The sequence below is a fragment of the Bacillus rossius genome, chromosome 13 (assembly GCF_032445375.1).
Source record: "Bacillus rossius redtenbacheri isolate Brsri chromosome 13, Brsri_v3, whole genome shotgun sequence".
Classification (NCBI taxonomy): domain Eukaryota; kingdom Metazoa; phylum Arthropoda; class Insecta; order Phasmatodea; family Bacillidae; genus Bacillus; species Bacillus rossius.
Window position 1 is genome coordinate 10,475,203 of NC_086340.1, and position 17,841 is coordinate 10,493,043.

At 38.1% G+C, this 17,841-nt stretch overlaps 1 protein-coding gene across 1 annotated transcript in view; it reads left to right on the forward strand.

Moving 5' to 3' along the window:
• The first annotated feature begins 472 nt into the window (after positions 1-472).
• LOC134538235 (1-phosphatidylinositol 4,5-bisphosphate phosphodiesterase gamma-1) overlaps positions 473-17,841 on the forward strand; it is a 34,331-nt gene continuing 16,962 nt past the window's right edge. The window contains exons 1-15 of the mRNA XM_063379382.1: positions 473-1,127; positions 2,507-2,656; positions 2,909-3,047; positions 4,178-4,340; positions 5,708-5,902; positions 7,580-7,695; positions 8,122-8,328; positions 9,158-9,384; positions 10,354-10,553; positions 12,213-12,382; positions 13,501-13,642; positions 14,147-14,328; positions 15,287-15,464; positions 15,633-15,698; positions 16,684-16,881. Coding sequence (XP_063235452.1) covers positions 920-1,127; positions 2,507-2,656; positions 2,909-3,047; positions 4,178-4,340; positions 5,708-5,902; positions 7,580-7,695; positions 8,122-8,328; positions 9,158-9,384; positions 10,354-10,553; positions 12,213-12,382; positions 13,501-13,642; positions 14,147-14,328; positions 15,287-15,464; positions 15,633-15,698; positions 16,684-16,881 — 2,541 coding nt within the window. The 5' untranslated portion in view covers positions 473-919. The remainder of the gene's footprint in view (positions 1,128-2,506; positions 2,657-2,908; positions 3,048-4,177; positions 4,341-5,707; positions 5,903-7,579; positions 7,696-8,121; positions 8,329-9,157; positions 9,385-10,353; positions 10,554-12,212; positions 12,383-13,500; positions 13,643-14,146; positions 14,329-15,286; positions 15,465-15,632; positions 15,699-16,683; positions 16,882-17,841) is intronic.

Genomic DNA, 17,841 nt, shown 5'->3' on the forward strand with positions numbered 1-17,841 from the left:
TTAAAAGTAAACTATGAAAATGTACTTGAAATAAATAATTTTGTTAAAGGTTATAACCAATACAAATTTCAGGAAATGTAGCAATTTGGCAGTTAAAAGTGCAGGGGAAAATTTGAGAAAAAAGTTGGAAAAAAATATTAACACACAATGCTGCTAACAAAAAAAAAAGAAAAGGCAAATTTCAGGCAGAGATAAACTAAAAGTAGGTATCATTTTCTTTTGAATGATACATTTTTTTAATTTACATCGCCGTTAAAAACTAAAGCAGGAAACAGTAAAAAAACATAATGCAACTAGTTCCGAAACGTTTTTCACTGCGCACAATGCCGGCATATCGGTTTTGACATACTTTATCTACTGAGTTTCCAGTTTTTAAGAAAGGAACTTTTTTCTTTCGTGAAAATGTCATTCGTAAAATGGACATTCGAATGATTAGAAAGACTCTGTATAGGAATGAGTCATATGGGGAACCACCACAAGTAGCTCGAAGATGTTTCTGCCGTATATACTAGAAGTTTCTACCAGTATATTTTATCTATGGTGTGGTGATATTTTTTTTTAGTCATGTTCATATCAGCTGATCGGTGTTTTTGGGGGAAAGAGAGAGGGTATTTGTGAGTGTCGAGAGATTTATAAAAACTGCATTATTATAGTCGGTCTAATGACCATCAGCGTCTTGAGCATAATTGCGGGAAAAACGGGTGAAATTAGGTGAAAAACAATGGAAAACATATTTTGACATGTACCTAACCTCTATTATGTATCGTCAGATATTTCGTAGGAACAATCTTCTGCCTTATTCGTAATTGGATTGAAAAAATGCTGACTTAGTGCCACTTGTGTAATTATGTTTTAGTAGCCGTTTGTGGTGAAAAGTGTATTTTCAATCAGTTGTTAGTGACGCATTTTGCTACTGAGAATGGCTTTTGGCAGCGTTAATGGTATGCCATCAGCAGGAAGTTTCATTCCTGAAATGGAACAGGTTATTAATCAGCTTGAAAGAGGAACTGTCGTGACAAAGTTTTTTCCAAGGAAACGCCCTGAACGCAAGACATTAATGATAAGACGTGAAACGAGGCAAATTGTTTGGTCTAGAGCTGCAACTAATAGAAGTTTTGAAGGTGCAGGTGAGTGATTTAACAATTAAATGATTGATATTTCCGCCCGGTGGCAAGGAGTACTTGCCTTACTTCACTCTTCCCCTCCCTTGAGTTTCCCCCTTAGGTCCTTTGCATCTCTAGCATCCAACATTTCTCCCTGAAGCCCATTCCACTCTCTCTTTGTCCTCACCAGAAACGAGTGACACCCAGTGGCGTAGCTAAGGTGACTGGCGCCCCTGGCCAGAATTGAAAATAGCACCCCCTCTTGGATTAAAAGATAGTTGGGGGGGGGGGGAGGGTTCCATAAAGCGAAACCGTCGCGGTGGCGTCCTCCCCCTCTCCCCCCGCCTGCTCCGGCGCCCCTGGCGGGGGCCATCCCTGCCACCCGCTTGCTACACCACTGGTGCCACCATTTTTCCTTTCACCTCCATTCCTTCTATAGCTTCCACAAGTGATCTCTCCTTCCTTTGTACCAACCTATGTGCACCCTTATTCCCAGTTTTTCCCATGCCCCTTCTCCTTTTATCATCATGATGAACAACTTGGATGCGGGTATAAAATGTAGGGGTAATTGTTCCATATCACATAACCAAGTTTATCCCTTGATCCATATAGCATGATCCTGTGGTACCTACATGATGGTTGCTTATTTAATTTAGTATATCGAAAGATCCTGGACCTAAGAAAAATTGTGATATAGCAATAAATTATGTTGATTATATCACAGCAAATTAAAATCAGAAAATGGAATTTTTTTTAATGTTAAACATCTTAGCTCTCTGTATACAACATTTTGTAGGAGTAATTTAATGAATGGAACTGATGTCACATAAAATGGAAATGTGTAATCACAGTGTTGCCATCTGTGGTGGAGGGTACTAACCAAAGTTAAAAAAGCCAACGGAAGTTTTACAGTATTAACTGTTTAATGAATTTTAACAAGATGGGCTGTATTTTGATAAAATTCCATGTTGAAAATGAGGTCCTAAGCTTGGGTTTGGTATTTTATCAAGTCTTTTTCGCTTTTATCGTCGCCATTTTATTATATAGTTTAACTTTTTGCTCTGCAAATTGATTGATTTGATAGTTAATGTAGCTGCCTGGCAGCGTATCCTAGAGACTGATGCAAAAACATGTGTGATTACGTCAAGAAATGTTGTTGAAAACAAAAATTTAGTATATTTACAACGCTCAGCATTATTTTAAATATTTCTAAGTTAAATTTCATGTCAGTGTTTCAAATTGTAAGTGTATTGGCAACACAAGAACACATGAATATGCTCTGTACCAAGGTAAAAGTATTTATGGAAGAGACAGGTCATTGGTCAATTTTGTAATATAATTTATGTGCTAGAATGTGTTAAAATATTTACTTATAATTTAACCCAATCTGTTTTTTTTTCCAGTTGATTTACGAGAAGTAAAAGAAGTACGTGTGGGCAAAACTTCCAAGGACTTCGATAGATGGCCGGAAGAAGCAAAACGGACAGAGTCTATGAGATGCTTTGTTGTGTTTTATGGCCTGGAATTCAAGCTCAAAACACTTTCAATATCTGGTATAGTATGCTGGAATTAACTGTTATGTTACATTGTAAACTATGTAACATTAAACATTATGTGGGGCATTTTACAGAAGTTATATCCCAAATTATTCTGATAATTTTGTAGCAAAGTAACGAAAAATTAAATTTAAGTAATGTCATTTGCTATTTTTAGTATAGGCCTGTTTTGTTTTATGTGCAATAGCACATGGACTTTGTGCTCTGTGGTCTTTTTAAGTTTAACTTATTTTTTAAAATATTTTTCAGCACTTTCAGAAAAAGAATGTGATCTTTGGGTGCGTGGTTTGCGCCATCTAGTGTCAGACACCATAAATGCTCCTTATCCACTTCAGGTGGAGCGGTGGTTGCGGAAAGAGTTTTATGCGATGGATAACAACAGAGAAACGTAAGCTTTAAAAAATTTTTAGTAAACTAGGAACTTTAATGAAATAAGTGTTTTATATTTCAGGCTGATTTAATTAGTTCCGTTTCCAGTCTTCAGAACTTACGAGAACTGCACCTTTCCCATTGTTAGTGTTATTTTCGAGTAGTTGTTATTTCATTATTACATGCACACAGTTGAGCTGCCTGTTTGCTCTGTTGTGAATTGTTTCGTAAAACCAGTGTGTCTGCCGAGGTATTGTGACCTCACTTGTCATCACATATTTATACTGTCGTTGTTTCTTTATTGCAGTAGTTCTATCCTTATGTTATATCATTTTTGTATTTTTCTGTTAAATTTTTTTATCTTTTTGTTTGTTCTGTGTTTGTATCTGTTCCGTTCCGTTTTGGTCGCTGCACGTACGGCACACACTGATCGTACGTATGTCGGCCAATTGCGAATGCGCCTGCCTGTTTTAGATCCCCCTCAGGTAGAGCTTGTCTGCTCTTGGCACAGACGGAGGGGAGTGTCCTCACAGTTTGTCCTTGTCTGTATGTGTGGGATCGTCCATTAATCACATGAGGCTCGAAGGGGGGGGGGGGGGTCGGAAAAATCACGAAATATCACAAGGGGGGAGGAGGGGTGTAGAGTGATATCACGTGTATTTATTTTTTCACGCGATTTCTACTAAACCGAAAAGCGACACGTGACCTTGACTCGCCGTAGCCAGGCAACAATATCCCCGGCCGCCGCAACATGAACCACCCGGCTCGGCTTGCCAGTCGCCAGTAAGACTGTGATTTTGGCGCCGAATATACATGCTGTGCTTAATTTTCCAGAATTAAATTAGATTATACCTATATTTAAAGATGATATTCTGAAATTTTTAAAAATATTTTGTACCGAAAAAATACACGTAATTTGTTGGGGGGGAGGGGGGGTAGTCTAAAACCTCACCACAAATCACTAGGGGGGAGGGGGGTTTAAAAATTTGCTAAAAAAAACATCACGTGATTAATGGACAACCCCTGTCGTGCCCACTGCCAAAGCCCTCTGCTATTGGTGGGCATGTGACAAATTAAAAAGAAAATTAAAAAAATTATTGCTTTCAAAACTGCAGTTCATGCGAATGAAAACATTTTCCTTCGTTTCAGAGTGACGTTGAAAGACTTGAAAGCATTTCTGCCTAAAGTTAACTGCAAGATCTCGACAAACAGACTGAGGGAGTTGTTTCAAGAAGTGGATACCAGGAAGCGAGGAGAATTGGGATTTGATGACTTCGAACTGTTGTATCATAAGTTAATGTTTGATGAATGTGTAAGTTCTGGTAGTATTAAGCGGGGTTTAAATCAGTCCACCGTGTCTTCCCGTCAATCATGTGACCTGCAGATAATTATTTCCATCAAAAGCTAGTCGAGGTTTAATATTTGACGGAGAGATGAAATTTGAACGTGTGCTGCAAAATGTTTGGAAGATATTGTCAGTCACCTCTGTTTTTCATAGATGGCTTTGAACTTGGCTCATTCATTTAACTGATCCATAGCACTGTTTAAATTGTGTTTAAATATATTAAGTTAGTTTGAAGGTTTCTTTTAGAATATGTACTGTACTGATTACATAATTATGTATCTCTGCACAAAGATAAATAATTATCAGACTCAAGAACTATTGAGTATGCTAGATTTAAGTGCTCAGCTTAATTGAAAACTAATCTGCATTTGCAAGAGAACATATTCACAAAAATTTAGGTTGTCTCAGTAGTTGGTAATATTTACTTAGACAGTTTTTGTAATGGACGTGCGAGATGTTAAGAATTGATCCGTGAGATGGCAGGTTGTTGTGAATCGTTGACCATCGTTTATGAAATAAAAGTTTGTATTTTACTTTTTTTTATAATAAGATAAGGCAATTAGGGTTAATAAATGCTAGAAGTCAAGACTACTTAGGAAGTTCATTATCAGGAATTTTTATTCCAAATTTGACTTGTCCAGAAAAAATACAATCTTTATCTGATTCAAAGTTGAAAATAAATTTGTATTATAAAAAAATGTGATTAAAATTTTATTTTCTTTGAAAAATCAAGAGAAATTGTAATAAAATTAATGTTTGTATTATATATTGCAGAAACAGAGTACCTAGTTTGATTCTGACTCTTCATCTAATGTTTCTTTATAATATTCAAATTATTTTTTTTTTGTGGGGATAATGCATTAAGAAAGTTTGCCTGGATCAAACTTACGTTATTATTTGCAATAAACCTGTGATAATTTTATTTCATTATAAATACTTTTAATGCCATCCAGTTTTTAAGGTGGGGGTGTCGAACACACCATGTAATTTTTTTTTTCTTCCATTTTCTCATCATTACTAATGGTTAATGGCTATTCCTGTTAGTTCAACGCTGTACCTTTCTCACATTTTTCGTTCTCGGTAATCATGTCGCACGTAGCAAATATTTGTTGAAAATGTTTAATGGCCGGAGATTTGGAGTTTTGAATTTACAGTTATAGCCCTTGAATAATGGTAGTGATGGGAAAATGGAAAATAAAAAATGTAGTGTGAGAAGTTTTATAAAGTTTTATAAATGTTTAGTTTTTAATAAGTTATCTAGTTGAGGTATACTTGATTGTCATTGTGACTAAGAGCTCTGCTGTGCCGTGTGTTTCGTCCCGCCCCCCCCCCAGTCGTTCCGGGAGTGCTTCGACGTGTACCCCGTGCGCTCGGAGAACACGGTCACGGTCCAGGAGCTGCAGAGCTTCCTGGTGCAGGAGCAACAAGACCCCATGGGGAACGACGAGCGGGAGGTGTCCCGCTTCATGAGGGACTACCTGCAGGACCCGCAACGCAACGTGCAGGAGCCTTTCTTCACGGCCGTCGAAGTGAGTTCCAGGCGCGTCCCCCCCTCCCCGGACCGTCGCTGGGGCGAGGTTCCCCTTTGCGACGAAGAACCTTCCCTGCACGTTCCTTGTCGCAACTGTTGTGTCTTAACCCTTTGTCTTGCGGTGGTATTTCTATGATACCACTTTGAAAAAAATGTTACCATTCGCAATGTTCCGGTGGTATTGCCGAAATACCTCGCCTGAGAAGGCCTTGTGCTGCTATCTGGCGATCCTAACAAAGAACAAGCAACATTTGGCTGCTTTAATTTTTTTCCTTCCGCCACGTCTGCTAAAAGTTACGCAATAGATTCTAATTTATTTTTAGTATATTTCTGTGTGCCTCAAAGGGTTAAGAAGCATGCTCTGTCTGTCTGTTGTCGTCGATGTGTTGTCAGAATATTTGTTTCATTTTTATTTCAATTGTTGTTTCGTTAGCTAATTTTAAAGGTTTTACTATCTCAATTTTCACCTTGTATGTACACAACAAATTTTTTTTTAACGGAAATGTTATCCAATGCACTCGATATATATTCCGCTACATTGCGAAAGACTGAAGGTTTGGGACAGTGTTTTCTGTATATCACCATTGTAAATACGTACCTGGTATCTTGTATGCCTGTTTGCACACACGCGATGTAAACTAAACTCGGGTCAGTGAGCAAATGCATGAGTCACTGTATTGGGTTTGTGCTGTCCGGTTCATCTGTTTCGAATCATCATTGGCTTTCCTTGTTTTGTCAGTGTATTGTCCAAGAATGTTGTTTGTCTGTATTTACCGTTCTTGTTACAACAGTCTTGCAGTTGCCAGCTCACTGGGTTCGTCTGTGCTGTGGTATTTTTTCTGCCCAATTCCTTCTCCTGAATTCTCTGTGGGGTCTATAAATTTCAACATTTGACATAGGCTCATTTTGGCTTGGTTTTCTATCTGTGTGTTTGTTTGTTCATCTTCAGGTTTTTCTCTACATACCCAACATAATGTTTTAGTTTTAAATCTCTATGCACTTAACAAACTGTTTTTCAGATCCCAGTAAAATTGTATTCCACCCAAGGCATTAACAGTTGTATGTAAAAAAAAAAGCATTTTATTCATCCTTCAACTAACGCCCCTTACCCCCTTATTGTTTCCCATTAAAATAGCCAATTTTTTTTTTTTAACCTGATACCAGTGAAAGATGGCATGCAAACTTTGTGTTCATAAATGAGTAACACAAGGTAAATGAGTAACTACTTATAACCTGTTACGTATTGTAACTGGTCTGATCCCAACACTGAGCTCAGAGTATATGTCCAAGTTGTCCAAGTGGTTTCGGACCTCGCTAATCTTGGAGATCCCTTTACCTCGAGTCTCTTGTGAAACACCATAAACAAATTCGTTGAAAAGAAGGTGCTTGCTGTTTTAGTATTTTCAAGACCACCATCCAATATGGCGCTAAAGACAATATACAACTGGAGGCCCATACATTTTTGTAAATTAATTTGTTCTCAAAGTGGAATTTAATCATGTTTATATTTGTGTGTTTTTGATGATTGGGTCACAATTCTTTTGATATATCTTCTACAACCCTAAACCATCATAACACATTGATTAAAACATTGAATAATATTTACTGTGCAAGCTGTTTATGTTCCGTCATATTTTACAGTATAACTTAATTGTGTGTCTGAATGTGGTTACAGTTTATGAGTTTCCTGTTTTCCAAACAAAATGAAATATGGAACCAAAACTTCGACATCGTCTGTCAAGATATGACACGACCAATGTCGCATTATTGGATTGCGTCGTCTCACAATACGTAAGTTCAAAGTTATGGATTTTTCGTTGATTTCATTGGTAAATTTTACTTTGCCAAAATGCCATACGAATCTGAAACAGAATATAATTAATCTAAGGCCTGCATGTTTGGAAACTTCTGCAAGAGATTTTAAAACTTTCTGCCCAGTAATAGCAAGATAATATAAATTAAGTGGTGTAACTTTGTAAATAAAAAAAATAAAGTTAATTTTAGGGTGTAATTTTTTTTTTTTTTTTTAATTTTGTAATGCCATATTGTTATTGTACATGGGTAATGTTCTATGACTATGTTATTAGGGGTACGAGAAATAATTATCTTGATTTTGGATTGTTGCTGGAAACCGAACATTGTGTCTTGCCGTGAGCGAGTTCACACTTGACATTGATGATGAGCTCTGTTTGTAGACTTGCATGTCCGGTGCGATAGGTACCTGACGGGGGACCAGTTCTCGAGCGAGTCTTCCACGGAAGCGTACGTGCGCTGCCTGCGAATGGGCTGCCGCTGCATCGAGCTGGATTGCTGGGACGGCCCCGACGGGATGCCGTTCATCTACCACGGGCACACGCTGACCTCCAAGATCAAGTTCATGGATGTCATAAAAATCATCAAGGAACATGCATTCGTAACTTCAACGTAAATTTTTTTTTTTTTTAAACAGTTGTGTGTGTTTTGGAAACAGGAATGGAACAGTGGGTTGGTTAGATTGTATAGCCATGATTAAGTTCATGATTATATGGTAAATTGCGATAAAACCGAAATAACACTGCATAGCATGACAATACAAAATGTGACACAGAAATGAAAGTAAATAACATTTATCACCAAATATAACTAAAAATGTAAAAAAATTAAATAACTCAGCAGTTTGGTAGCACTTAGCTCAAATTACTCAATTTTAAAATTTTTATTATTTCGGTAAATTAATTGAATGTAATTTTGTTTACCATGAAATTTAACAAAATAGATGAATTAAAAGTATAGGAAAAAATTAATATTACTTAGTTTGATCTTGCATCGCTTTTTAGTAACACTTATTTACATAAATGATGGCACATTTTTCAAACATACAAAAATTTGCATATATTATTTTAATTTTTCCAGATATGCTTATTACTAATGATTTTATAATGCATCATGTGTCAGTGATGAAAACTTTCAAGAAATATTTTAGTATTTGTATAATGTTGAATTATACACTATTATTATGAATAAACAATATATAAAAATAAAAACGAAGCCGAAAAATCCTTTTTTAAAAATGAAATCGCCCTAAAAATAAAACCATAAAAATCCTTGTCTCGAATGATAATCTATGTCATTTAGATGTCCACCAAATTACATATTTCCTTCCGTAATTCCTTTCCCCTCTGGAAGGCGTTAATTGATTTTACTTGTTTGCTAGATTAATGTTCACGGACGGTACGTGTACTGTTTTGCGGTGACATCTGTGAACGTGTTGCAGCTACCCGGTGATTCTGTCAATCGAGGACAACTGCTCGCTGCCGCAGCAGAGGAAGATGGCGAGCGCCATGCAGGAGGTGTTCGGGGACATGCTCCTGGTCCAGCCGGTGGAGCGGAACGAGACCCAGCTGCCGTCGCCCCACCAGCTGCAGCGCAAGATCATCCTCAAGCACAAGAAGCTGCCCGAGGGGGTGGACGAGTGCTCCGTCATGGTGCGGAACGACGACGGTGAGAGACGACGGGGGCCCGAGTCGCGGTCCCGGAGTGTCACAATTTCACTCCTTTGTCCAGATGAACAGTAAGCTAATAGCAAAATCATCTAAGCGGTATATATGTGTTTTAAATTTTAGCCTATCGCCCAATGAATCCGCGAATTTTTCCGGTCTCTAGTTATAATGCGCATGGGCAACGTAACGTCTTTTAAATGCCTTATATTAACACAGGTGAATCAGTGTGAATCAGTATTTTACCACACAGTCAATACGTAACGATAATTTTATGCCGTCAATTTACTTTCTAATGCACTTGGCGTGTTTAAATCATAAGTCTTTGCAGTAAATTATGCCAAAAAAATGTTGTAAATACACTTACTGCAGATTTGCGTGTATCACACACTCCTGTGTTACAACTACTGCACTGAGCCCCGCCTACACTGGCACACACACGGTGTGGAAAACTTCAGGGAGAACCATACAATTTTATATAGCTGAAAATATCAGAGTGGGATCTTGATCACAAAAAAATTGGTTGTCTGTAAAGTCGGTTTACGGACGACAGTTTAACATGACAACCTCATAACAAAACATTGATAAAATGATTGCATACTTTTATGAATAAAATTGAATCATTTTTTATTGAATTAACACTATTTTGTATGGATACAAAGGAGGAGTGAAATGAAACGTACAATTTAATTAATAAATTTACTTTCATTTGCACTCATTAATTCAAACATATTTCGATGGCTTGGAACGTGAAAACCTCGTATCTCGGTTTTTGGACGGAAATTGGTTTTTTTTTTTATGTTTTCGGCTGGAAAACCTAGTATCTCACAAAATGTTTGGCTGAAAGAAATAAAATGTGCATCCTACCGCTTTCTATCGGGGGAAAAAAAAAAAAGAAACCACGTACGTTGGTAGCACGGAACTTGCTGGTGCGCTCGCCGGGACGGAACCCTGAAGGGGAGTGTGGTTGCAGGCAGGGACATGGACCTGCGGAACACGGTGAAGAACGGCGTGCTGTACCTGGAGGACCCCCTGGACAAGCAGTGGCACCCCCACTTCTTCGTGCTGACGCAGCACAAGCTCTTCTGGACGGACAGCGTGCCTGTGAACGGCGGGGACGAGGAGGCCGAGGAGGAGGAGGAGGAGGAACGCAACTTCCACCGACCCAAGGAGGTACATACCGGCCCCGCTCGACGGTGTTGACTGGTGACTTCCACCGACCCAAGGAGGTACATACCGGCCCCGCTCGACGGCGTTGGACTGGTGACTCAGGGTGACAGCATCCCGGAAAGTCATGCGAGTCGGGAGTGATCGAGGTGAAATCGGGGATGTTTCTGGGAATCCTGGAAATTCCCCAGTAATGATAATTTGAGGGGAAAATATCACGCTCCCGTCCGCCATCACTCAGATTGTGTAAAAATAATTTTTCACTTTGCATAGTCTCTCTCTCTATCTCTCTCTATCTCTCTCTCTATCTCTCTATCTCTCTCTCACTCACTAACTCACTCACACACACACACACACACACACACTCTCTCGCACTCACACTCACACACTCTCACACACACACTCTCTCACACACACACTCACACTCACACACACACTCACACACACTCACACACACACACTCACACACACACATTCTCACTCACACACACTCTCACTCACACTCACACTCACACACACACAATAAAATTGTGTAGGCAAGGTTCTGTGTGAAATAAATAGGCCTGTGCAAATACCAATTTTTTAAAATTCAAATAAAATTCTAGTACCAAATTATTTTCAAATACGATTATTGAATTTGAATAGTATGACTGAGAAATACAATTCCACGTCATGAAATAAAAAGTAAATGTGTAGTGTAGTGGCTTCTGCGAAAATTTTATTTCAATTGAGTTCCTATTCATCTTATTTTCCAAAACATGTTACTGTGTATATTTTTCCTGAAAATTTTTGTGAACCGCAAAATACGTTGAAATCCGAACCATTTAAAAAAAGGTGAATTTTTTTTAAATTTCTGTGTTCCTAAATTAGTAATTAAATGAGCTTATATGTACATATTTAACACCTAGTTATATTTAGTTCCGCAATATTGCAAATTTCTGTTAATTTCATCTGATAACCCATTATTTTATTTTGTGTTCGAGTCACAACGTTTGTTTCATCGTAGATACATACGGCAAGTAAACTGCTACCGTGTCAACATAATGTTAAGAAGTTTGATTTATACTCCGTTAAAATCTTAAAATTACAGCGTTCACGTCTTTTAACGGCCAAATCGGTTGAGTGTCCCGTGTTTTGTAGTGTTGAGAAGTCCATGGTTTGTTGACGTTTTATTCATTGGAATCGAATCGGAGTTAGAGGATAAAATCCTGAACACTGGAATAAAAAAACTATGTTAAGATTGATTTATACTCTGTTAAAAAATTTAAAATTACAGCGTTCACGTCTTTTAATGGCCACTACGGCTGAGTGTCCCGTGTTTTGTAGTGTTGAGAAGTCCATGGTTGTTGACGTTTTATTCATTGGAATCAAATCGGAGTTAAAGGATAAAATCCTGAACACTGGAATAAAAAAACTATGTTAATATTGATTTATACTCCGTTAAAAAATTTAAAATTACAGCGTTCACGTCTTTCAATGGCCAATACGGCTGAGTGTCCTGTGTTTTGTAGTGTTGAAGTCCATGGTTGTTGACGTTTTATTCATTGGAGTCGAATTGGAGTTGGAGGATGAAATCCTGAACACTGGAGTAAAAACTGAATAAATGGGTATATTCTTGGAACCGACGGGAGCGGAGTTGACGCGGTGTGTGGCGGGACTCGGCAGGGGACCCCCAACGACGAGCTCCACTTCAGCGAGAAGTGGTTCCACGGGAAGCTGGTGGGGGGCCGGGCGGAGGCGGAGCACCTGCTGCAGGCCTACTCCCACCTCGGCGACGGCACGTTCCTCGTGCGGGAGAGCGAGACCTTCGTCGGCGACTACACCCTCTCCTTCTGGTACGTCCGGCTCTTCGCCCGGCCGCCTCCCTCGTCACGAATGGCAAACGTGACCTAAATTAATTTTTTTTAAGTAACTACAATTTTTTTTTTTTTTTTTACTTTACCGGGATTTATATCCACACCTTTCAAATTTAATTTAACCTTTTTATTTTAAGTTGTAGACGTTATGTTAGTTTATGATTGGTGTACAGATGTTAATAACTTAATTAAAATAAGTAATGTATAATGTTTTTGTGTTAACAGTCTAAAAGTATCATGTTATTGATTAGTAATTACAATGACAGTAATTTTTCCCCTCATTTAGCAGAAAATAATGTGAATCTCGGTACAATGCGACACCAAACGTTTTGAAAACTACTTTATGGATTAGAAATCGTGATTCAAGAACTTAGCACATGAAAGCTATTTACATACATCCATATTCATTAGAACCTTTCTGGTGCTATTTTGTCAGAAAGATTTAAAAGGTCTTTTTTAAAAAAAAACACCAAGCTGCAGTTAGAAAAATTTTTTTTGTGTTTTATGGCTGTGGTTCAAACGCAGTGGCTGTTCATAAAGCAAAGAATGTGGTTGATGTACTGTGGTAGGTGGTGGGCTGGAAGGGTGGAGGATGTGAGGTATGGGGTGCCTTCCCCAGCAGTCACGGTGAATTGAAGCAGAGAGTACCCAGTGGCAAACTCCATCCTGCATCTCTCATCTCTCATCTCTCACACCCGTGCAGAGGTTAAGGAAGCCCCGGACTGTAAAGTGGCATGAGTGATGCAGTTTACAGGCAGAGCGTGTAGTTTTTCAACTCAGTGGATAGTGGATAGTGGTCTAAAGTGGCGTAAGTGACACATTTAAGAGGTAGAGCTTGCAGCTGTACCCAGTGGCAAGATACAAGTTTTCGACTGTAATGCGACCCCCTATTCTAGTTTCCACAGTTTCGGTAAACTTTATAGCATTATATTTAGGATAAATACAGTATATACAAATTAAAAATTTTTTCCTTAATATTTTTTTTTTGTGGTGTCCCAATCTGATTCTGAACAATCTTGAATTTTATTTTTTTATTTAAATCATGCTGAAATTTACATTCAATTCATAGTTAATTCTTGTTTTTGATTGTGCGACAGGCGCCAGGGCAAAGTAAATCACTGCCGGATACGCTCTAAACAAGACAAAGGCCAAACCAAGTACTACCTCATCGACACTAACTGCTTCGACAGTCTGTACAGCCTCATCACGCATTACCGGAGCCATGCCTTGCGGAGCCAGGTAAGTCTGCGTGTAGTTTGTTTGATATCACTTCTTAATTATAAATTATGATCGTAATTACGACTAGGAATTAAAAAAGTAGATTCCTTGAATCCTTGATACCTACCCTTAATTATTAAAAGTATTAAAAAAAAAAATCTAAAATTGATATAAATATTGTATTTGGAACTAAGCACCAGATAGATAGTCATTCGTTTATGATTCATCTGATCAGATTTTTCATCTGATTAATTGTTGTTTAACCAATGATTTTGGTTTTAATCCCTGTTAATTGAGTTATTATATTTATTTTCCTGGGAACATCTATAACCCCCTACCCCCCCTTTTTTTTTGCATTATTAAATTTAATACGAGGGTTAAGACTGGAAATAGTTTGAGCATATTTTAGTAATCAACCCAGTGTCATCAGGTTTTAAGGACAATGTGGGTATTCTGTGCAGCTAACACATAATTTAACAGCATTTTATATGTTGAGGCATTACATTTTTTAATTTTATTTTTCAGGAATTTTTGATCACGCTGCAAGAGCCGGTGCCTCAGCCGAACAAGCACAAGGACAAGGAGTGGTTCCACCCCCACACCACCAGGGCGCAGGCGGAGGAAATGCTGAAGAGGGTTCCGTCGGACGGCGCTTTCTTGGTGCGGCCGAGCGAGAAGGACGCTTCCTCCTACGCCATCTCTTTCAGGTGAGCTTCCGCTCACTCGCACCCTGGTGACTGCTTGCCGTATTTAATTATCCTTAAATGATGTGCAATGATTTTTACCAAAACTGCTGAAACTAAAAGTGAGGGTCACGTTATCATCACAAGATGGGATCAGCTTAGTTTTTTAAATAAAAAAAAAAAAAGGTATATACTCGCATATTGGTTGCATACTTTATGGTGATTTTTTGTTTAAAAATTGTAGGTGATTTATAACTTTGGGTGACACAAAAATTATAATTGTGGTTTGCCTTGAGCATGTGTGTTAATAACTCCTGGTTTTTAATAAGTATGTTAGGAGTAAGTATAAATTAAGTTAAAATATCTGAGTAGTGCGTGAAAAGCACTATGAATGGCGCCATTGTGCTCGTCTGCCCGGCCGCAGCTGGCGCCGTGAGTGACGTGACTTGCTGGACTGGCATTCAGCCAGAAGAGAAAACATCAACTAGCCTGTTTGTGTGAGATTGCATGGCCATGTAGCGGTGGGGACTGTTCTCCCTTCTTCCCTCCCTCCACCATACTTGTAAATGTCCGTGAACTGACACAATCTCCACATGTCTATTTCAACATGTTTTTAAGATGCAACTGTGACCCAAACTAATTGTTTTTTTTTTTTTGCATAAGATTCCTCAGCTTTCAAATGCTTAAGAGTAACAGGGTACAAAAATGTTTTTTTTTTTTTTTTTTTTCAAAATCTACATGGATGCTAAATAAAATTATGTTGATGTAAAGGAGAAATTTAATTTATAACTTTATTTATATCTTAATTATTATATTAAATTTTTGATGAAACTTATTTTTCAATAGTTTGTTGAATATATACAAACTTCATTACACAGTAACAAAATTAGGGTAGATTCAGTTTTTATGTTAATGAGGTTTGCCTGCAGTGTAGCATGACTTTGAGCCACAAATGTAATACAACTTTATTTGGATGTTCCAGAGCAGAGAAAGAAATCAAACATTGCAGAGTAAGGGTTGAAGGACGACTGTACGCGATTGGAACGTTACAGTTTGAAAGTTTGGTGGATCTGGTCAGCTACTACGAGCACCATCCCCTTTACCGCAAGGTTAAACTGTGGTATGCCGTGAACGAGGATATGCTCACGAGATTAGGAATGGTAAGTTTTTTTATAAGCATACCACATTTCCAACGTGAAGTTTGTTTGCTGGAGTTAATATATAATGTAGACATATACTTGTTCTCATGCACATTGATATTAGTTTGTGCAATAGCTTTTCGTGTAACCACCGCGGCCAGAGAGTGTTTGAGCAAGATTGTTTTGCAGGAAGATGTGGACGGGACCGTGTATGGAACTCCAGGCTACATGGATCCCAGCAGCTTCACGTCAAAGGTAATATTTGCCCCTCGCCATTTTAGAAGTGGTCAGTTTAGCTTTGCCGGACAGGAGCCTAGAAAAGCTTTGAAGTAATTCTGCCGAAGAATAGTTTTTTCCTTTTCACTCGGGCACCACTCATTGAGTGTACCACGTTTGCAGTCCGCATTTTTTTTTCTTTCCATTTGACCGGTGCCCAAAAACTTTTATCACTCATTCTGTCGTGTATTCCGACCGCCATTATGATGTTGTTCAATCGACTGGATCACCTAAAGAGGAACTGCTGTTACATTACATTTTTCAGACATAAACAAGTGGTTCAAGTTGTTTGCCTGTTTCTGAAATGAAATTCTGAAACATTTATCTAGAGTGTATCAAGCTGTTTAGCGTTCATGCCCTTGCATTTGAGTTGTAACCCGTACATCTTATTGAACGTAACTGTTTGTGTAGACATTCTGCTAATGTATATTTCGTAGACCGCCAAAGAGGGAAACCTGAGTGTTTTTAATTCTACATATAACTTGAGTACCTATGGAAACAAAATTCAAGGCACGGTGATACTAGGAATACATACGTGTCGCACCCATTTCAGATCCTTGCAGCGTAACACGCGCTCATTTTGAAAACCTCGTAAAGAATGTATCTAAGTCAGGGGAAATGGATTAAATTTGAAAGAGATTCTAAAATAATAACTATCAAAAAAATTGTTGCTGGTGGCCAGAAAAATTGTATTTCTACAGTATTGGTGTGTTTTATCCCCAGTTTTCTTGGTACAGGCTCCGAGATAGTGTCTACCTCCCCTTCCCCCCCCCCCGCCTTCCCCATTTACACTCTCTTCTCTTAGGGGTAGCACTAATTGATTTTCAGGGATATTAAAAGAGTGAATCTTACTTCTATGAAACCTAGGCTTTAATAAATGCATTTCACTAGTTTGCAAACAAATGTTTTTCATTGCTTTTCAACATGTGCCTTGTTTGACACACCATGTTGTCTGACGTGCCAGGTGACTGTGAAAGCCATCTACGACTACCAAGCGCAGCGAGAAGATGAGCTGTCGTTCTGCAAGCACGCCATCATCACGAACGTGAACAAGCAGGACACCGGAGGGTGGTGGCTGGGCGACTACGGCGGCAAGAAGCAGCATTTCTTCCCTTCGAACTACGTCGAAGAGATCGAGCCACAAACTGGTAGAGATGACAACGTAAGTAGCCAAGTGAGATGTTTGGATGTTAATCATGATAGGGTTTTTGACGTGGATAACGTCTTATAAATCGATGAACACCGGCTGCACGTGCGAAAAAGCATGACTCGTTGTCACGTTCCGCCTGAACCGAGCGTGCAAGAACCGGCCAACCACCGTGCGAGAAAATCTTCTATAATATCAAACAGGTTAAGGCGGGCTCTTTAACTAATTATTCGTGATTATATTTAAACAAACTATTTAAATTAAATTTGCAAAAACTGTAAATAATATTTGAAAATTAAAAAGTATGCAATTTTTCATCAATGTTTTCTTATGACGTTATCACGTAAAATTATTGTCCGTAAGCCAACTTTACAGACAACCCCCTTTTTTGTCAATACACAATACTCTATTTTTTTACATTTTGCCCCGCCTTTTTGTTTAAAGGCATTCAGAATATACGTTTATAAAAGCCGATGTACATTATAAAAATGTTAATTGAACTATAACTATTGTTTACACAAAATTAGGAAATGACAAAAATCCCATTTATGGTACTTACAAGTTTGAAATTTGAATTGAATGTGCTAAGTAATACCTGTGTTGTTAAAAAGTTGAAGTAAATTTCAGTAAAAAATCATCATTGGATTTAGTGAGGAAACATTGAAAAAAAAAAAAAGTGGTGATCCTGTACAGAATAGGGAATACATAGGTAGTAATTAGTAACTTTAATGCTCAGGTGATTTTCCATAGATCATACAACCCCAACATTATATAAATTGTCACCGAAGTTATGTATTTTAGCAGAAGGAAGCTTCCAATGTACAGTAAAGAATAGTCACTATACAGTATTTGTATGTGTGTATTACTAGGAACATCATAAATTGGTTCATTAAGGAAATTTTCATACAAGATATTAAATGTTCTTGGTTTTTTTTTATTTTAGTTTATAGTTTTGTGAATATTATTTAAAATGTA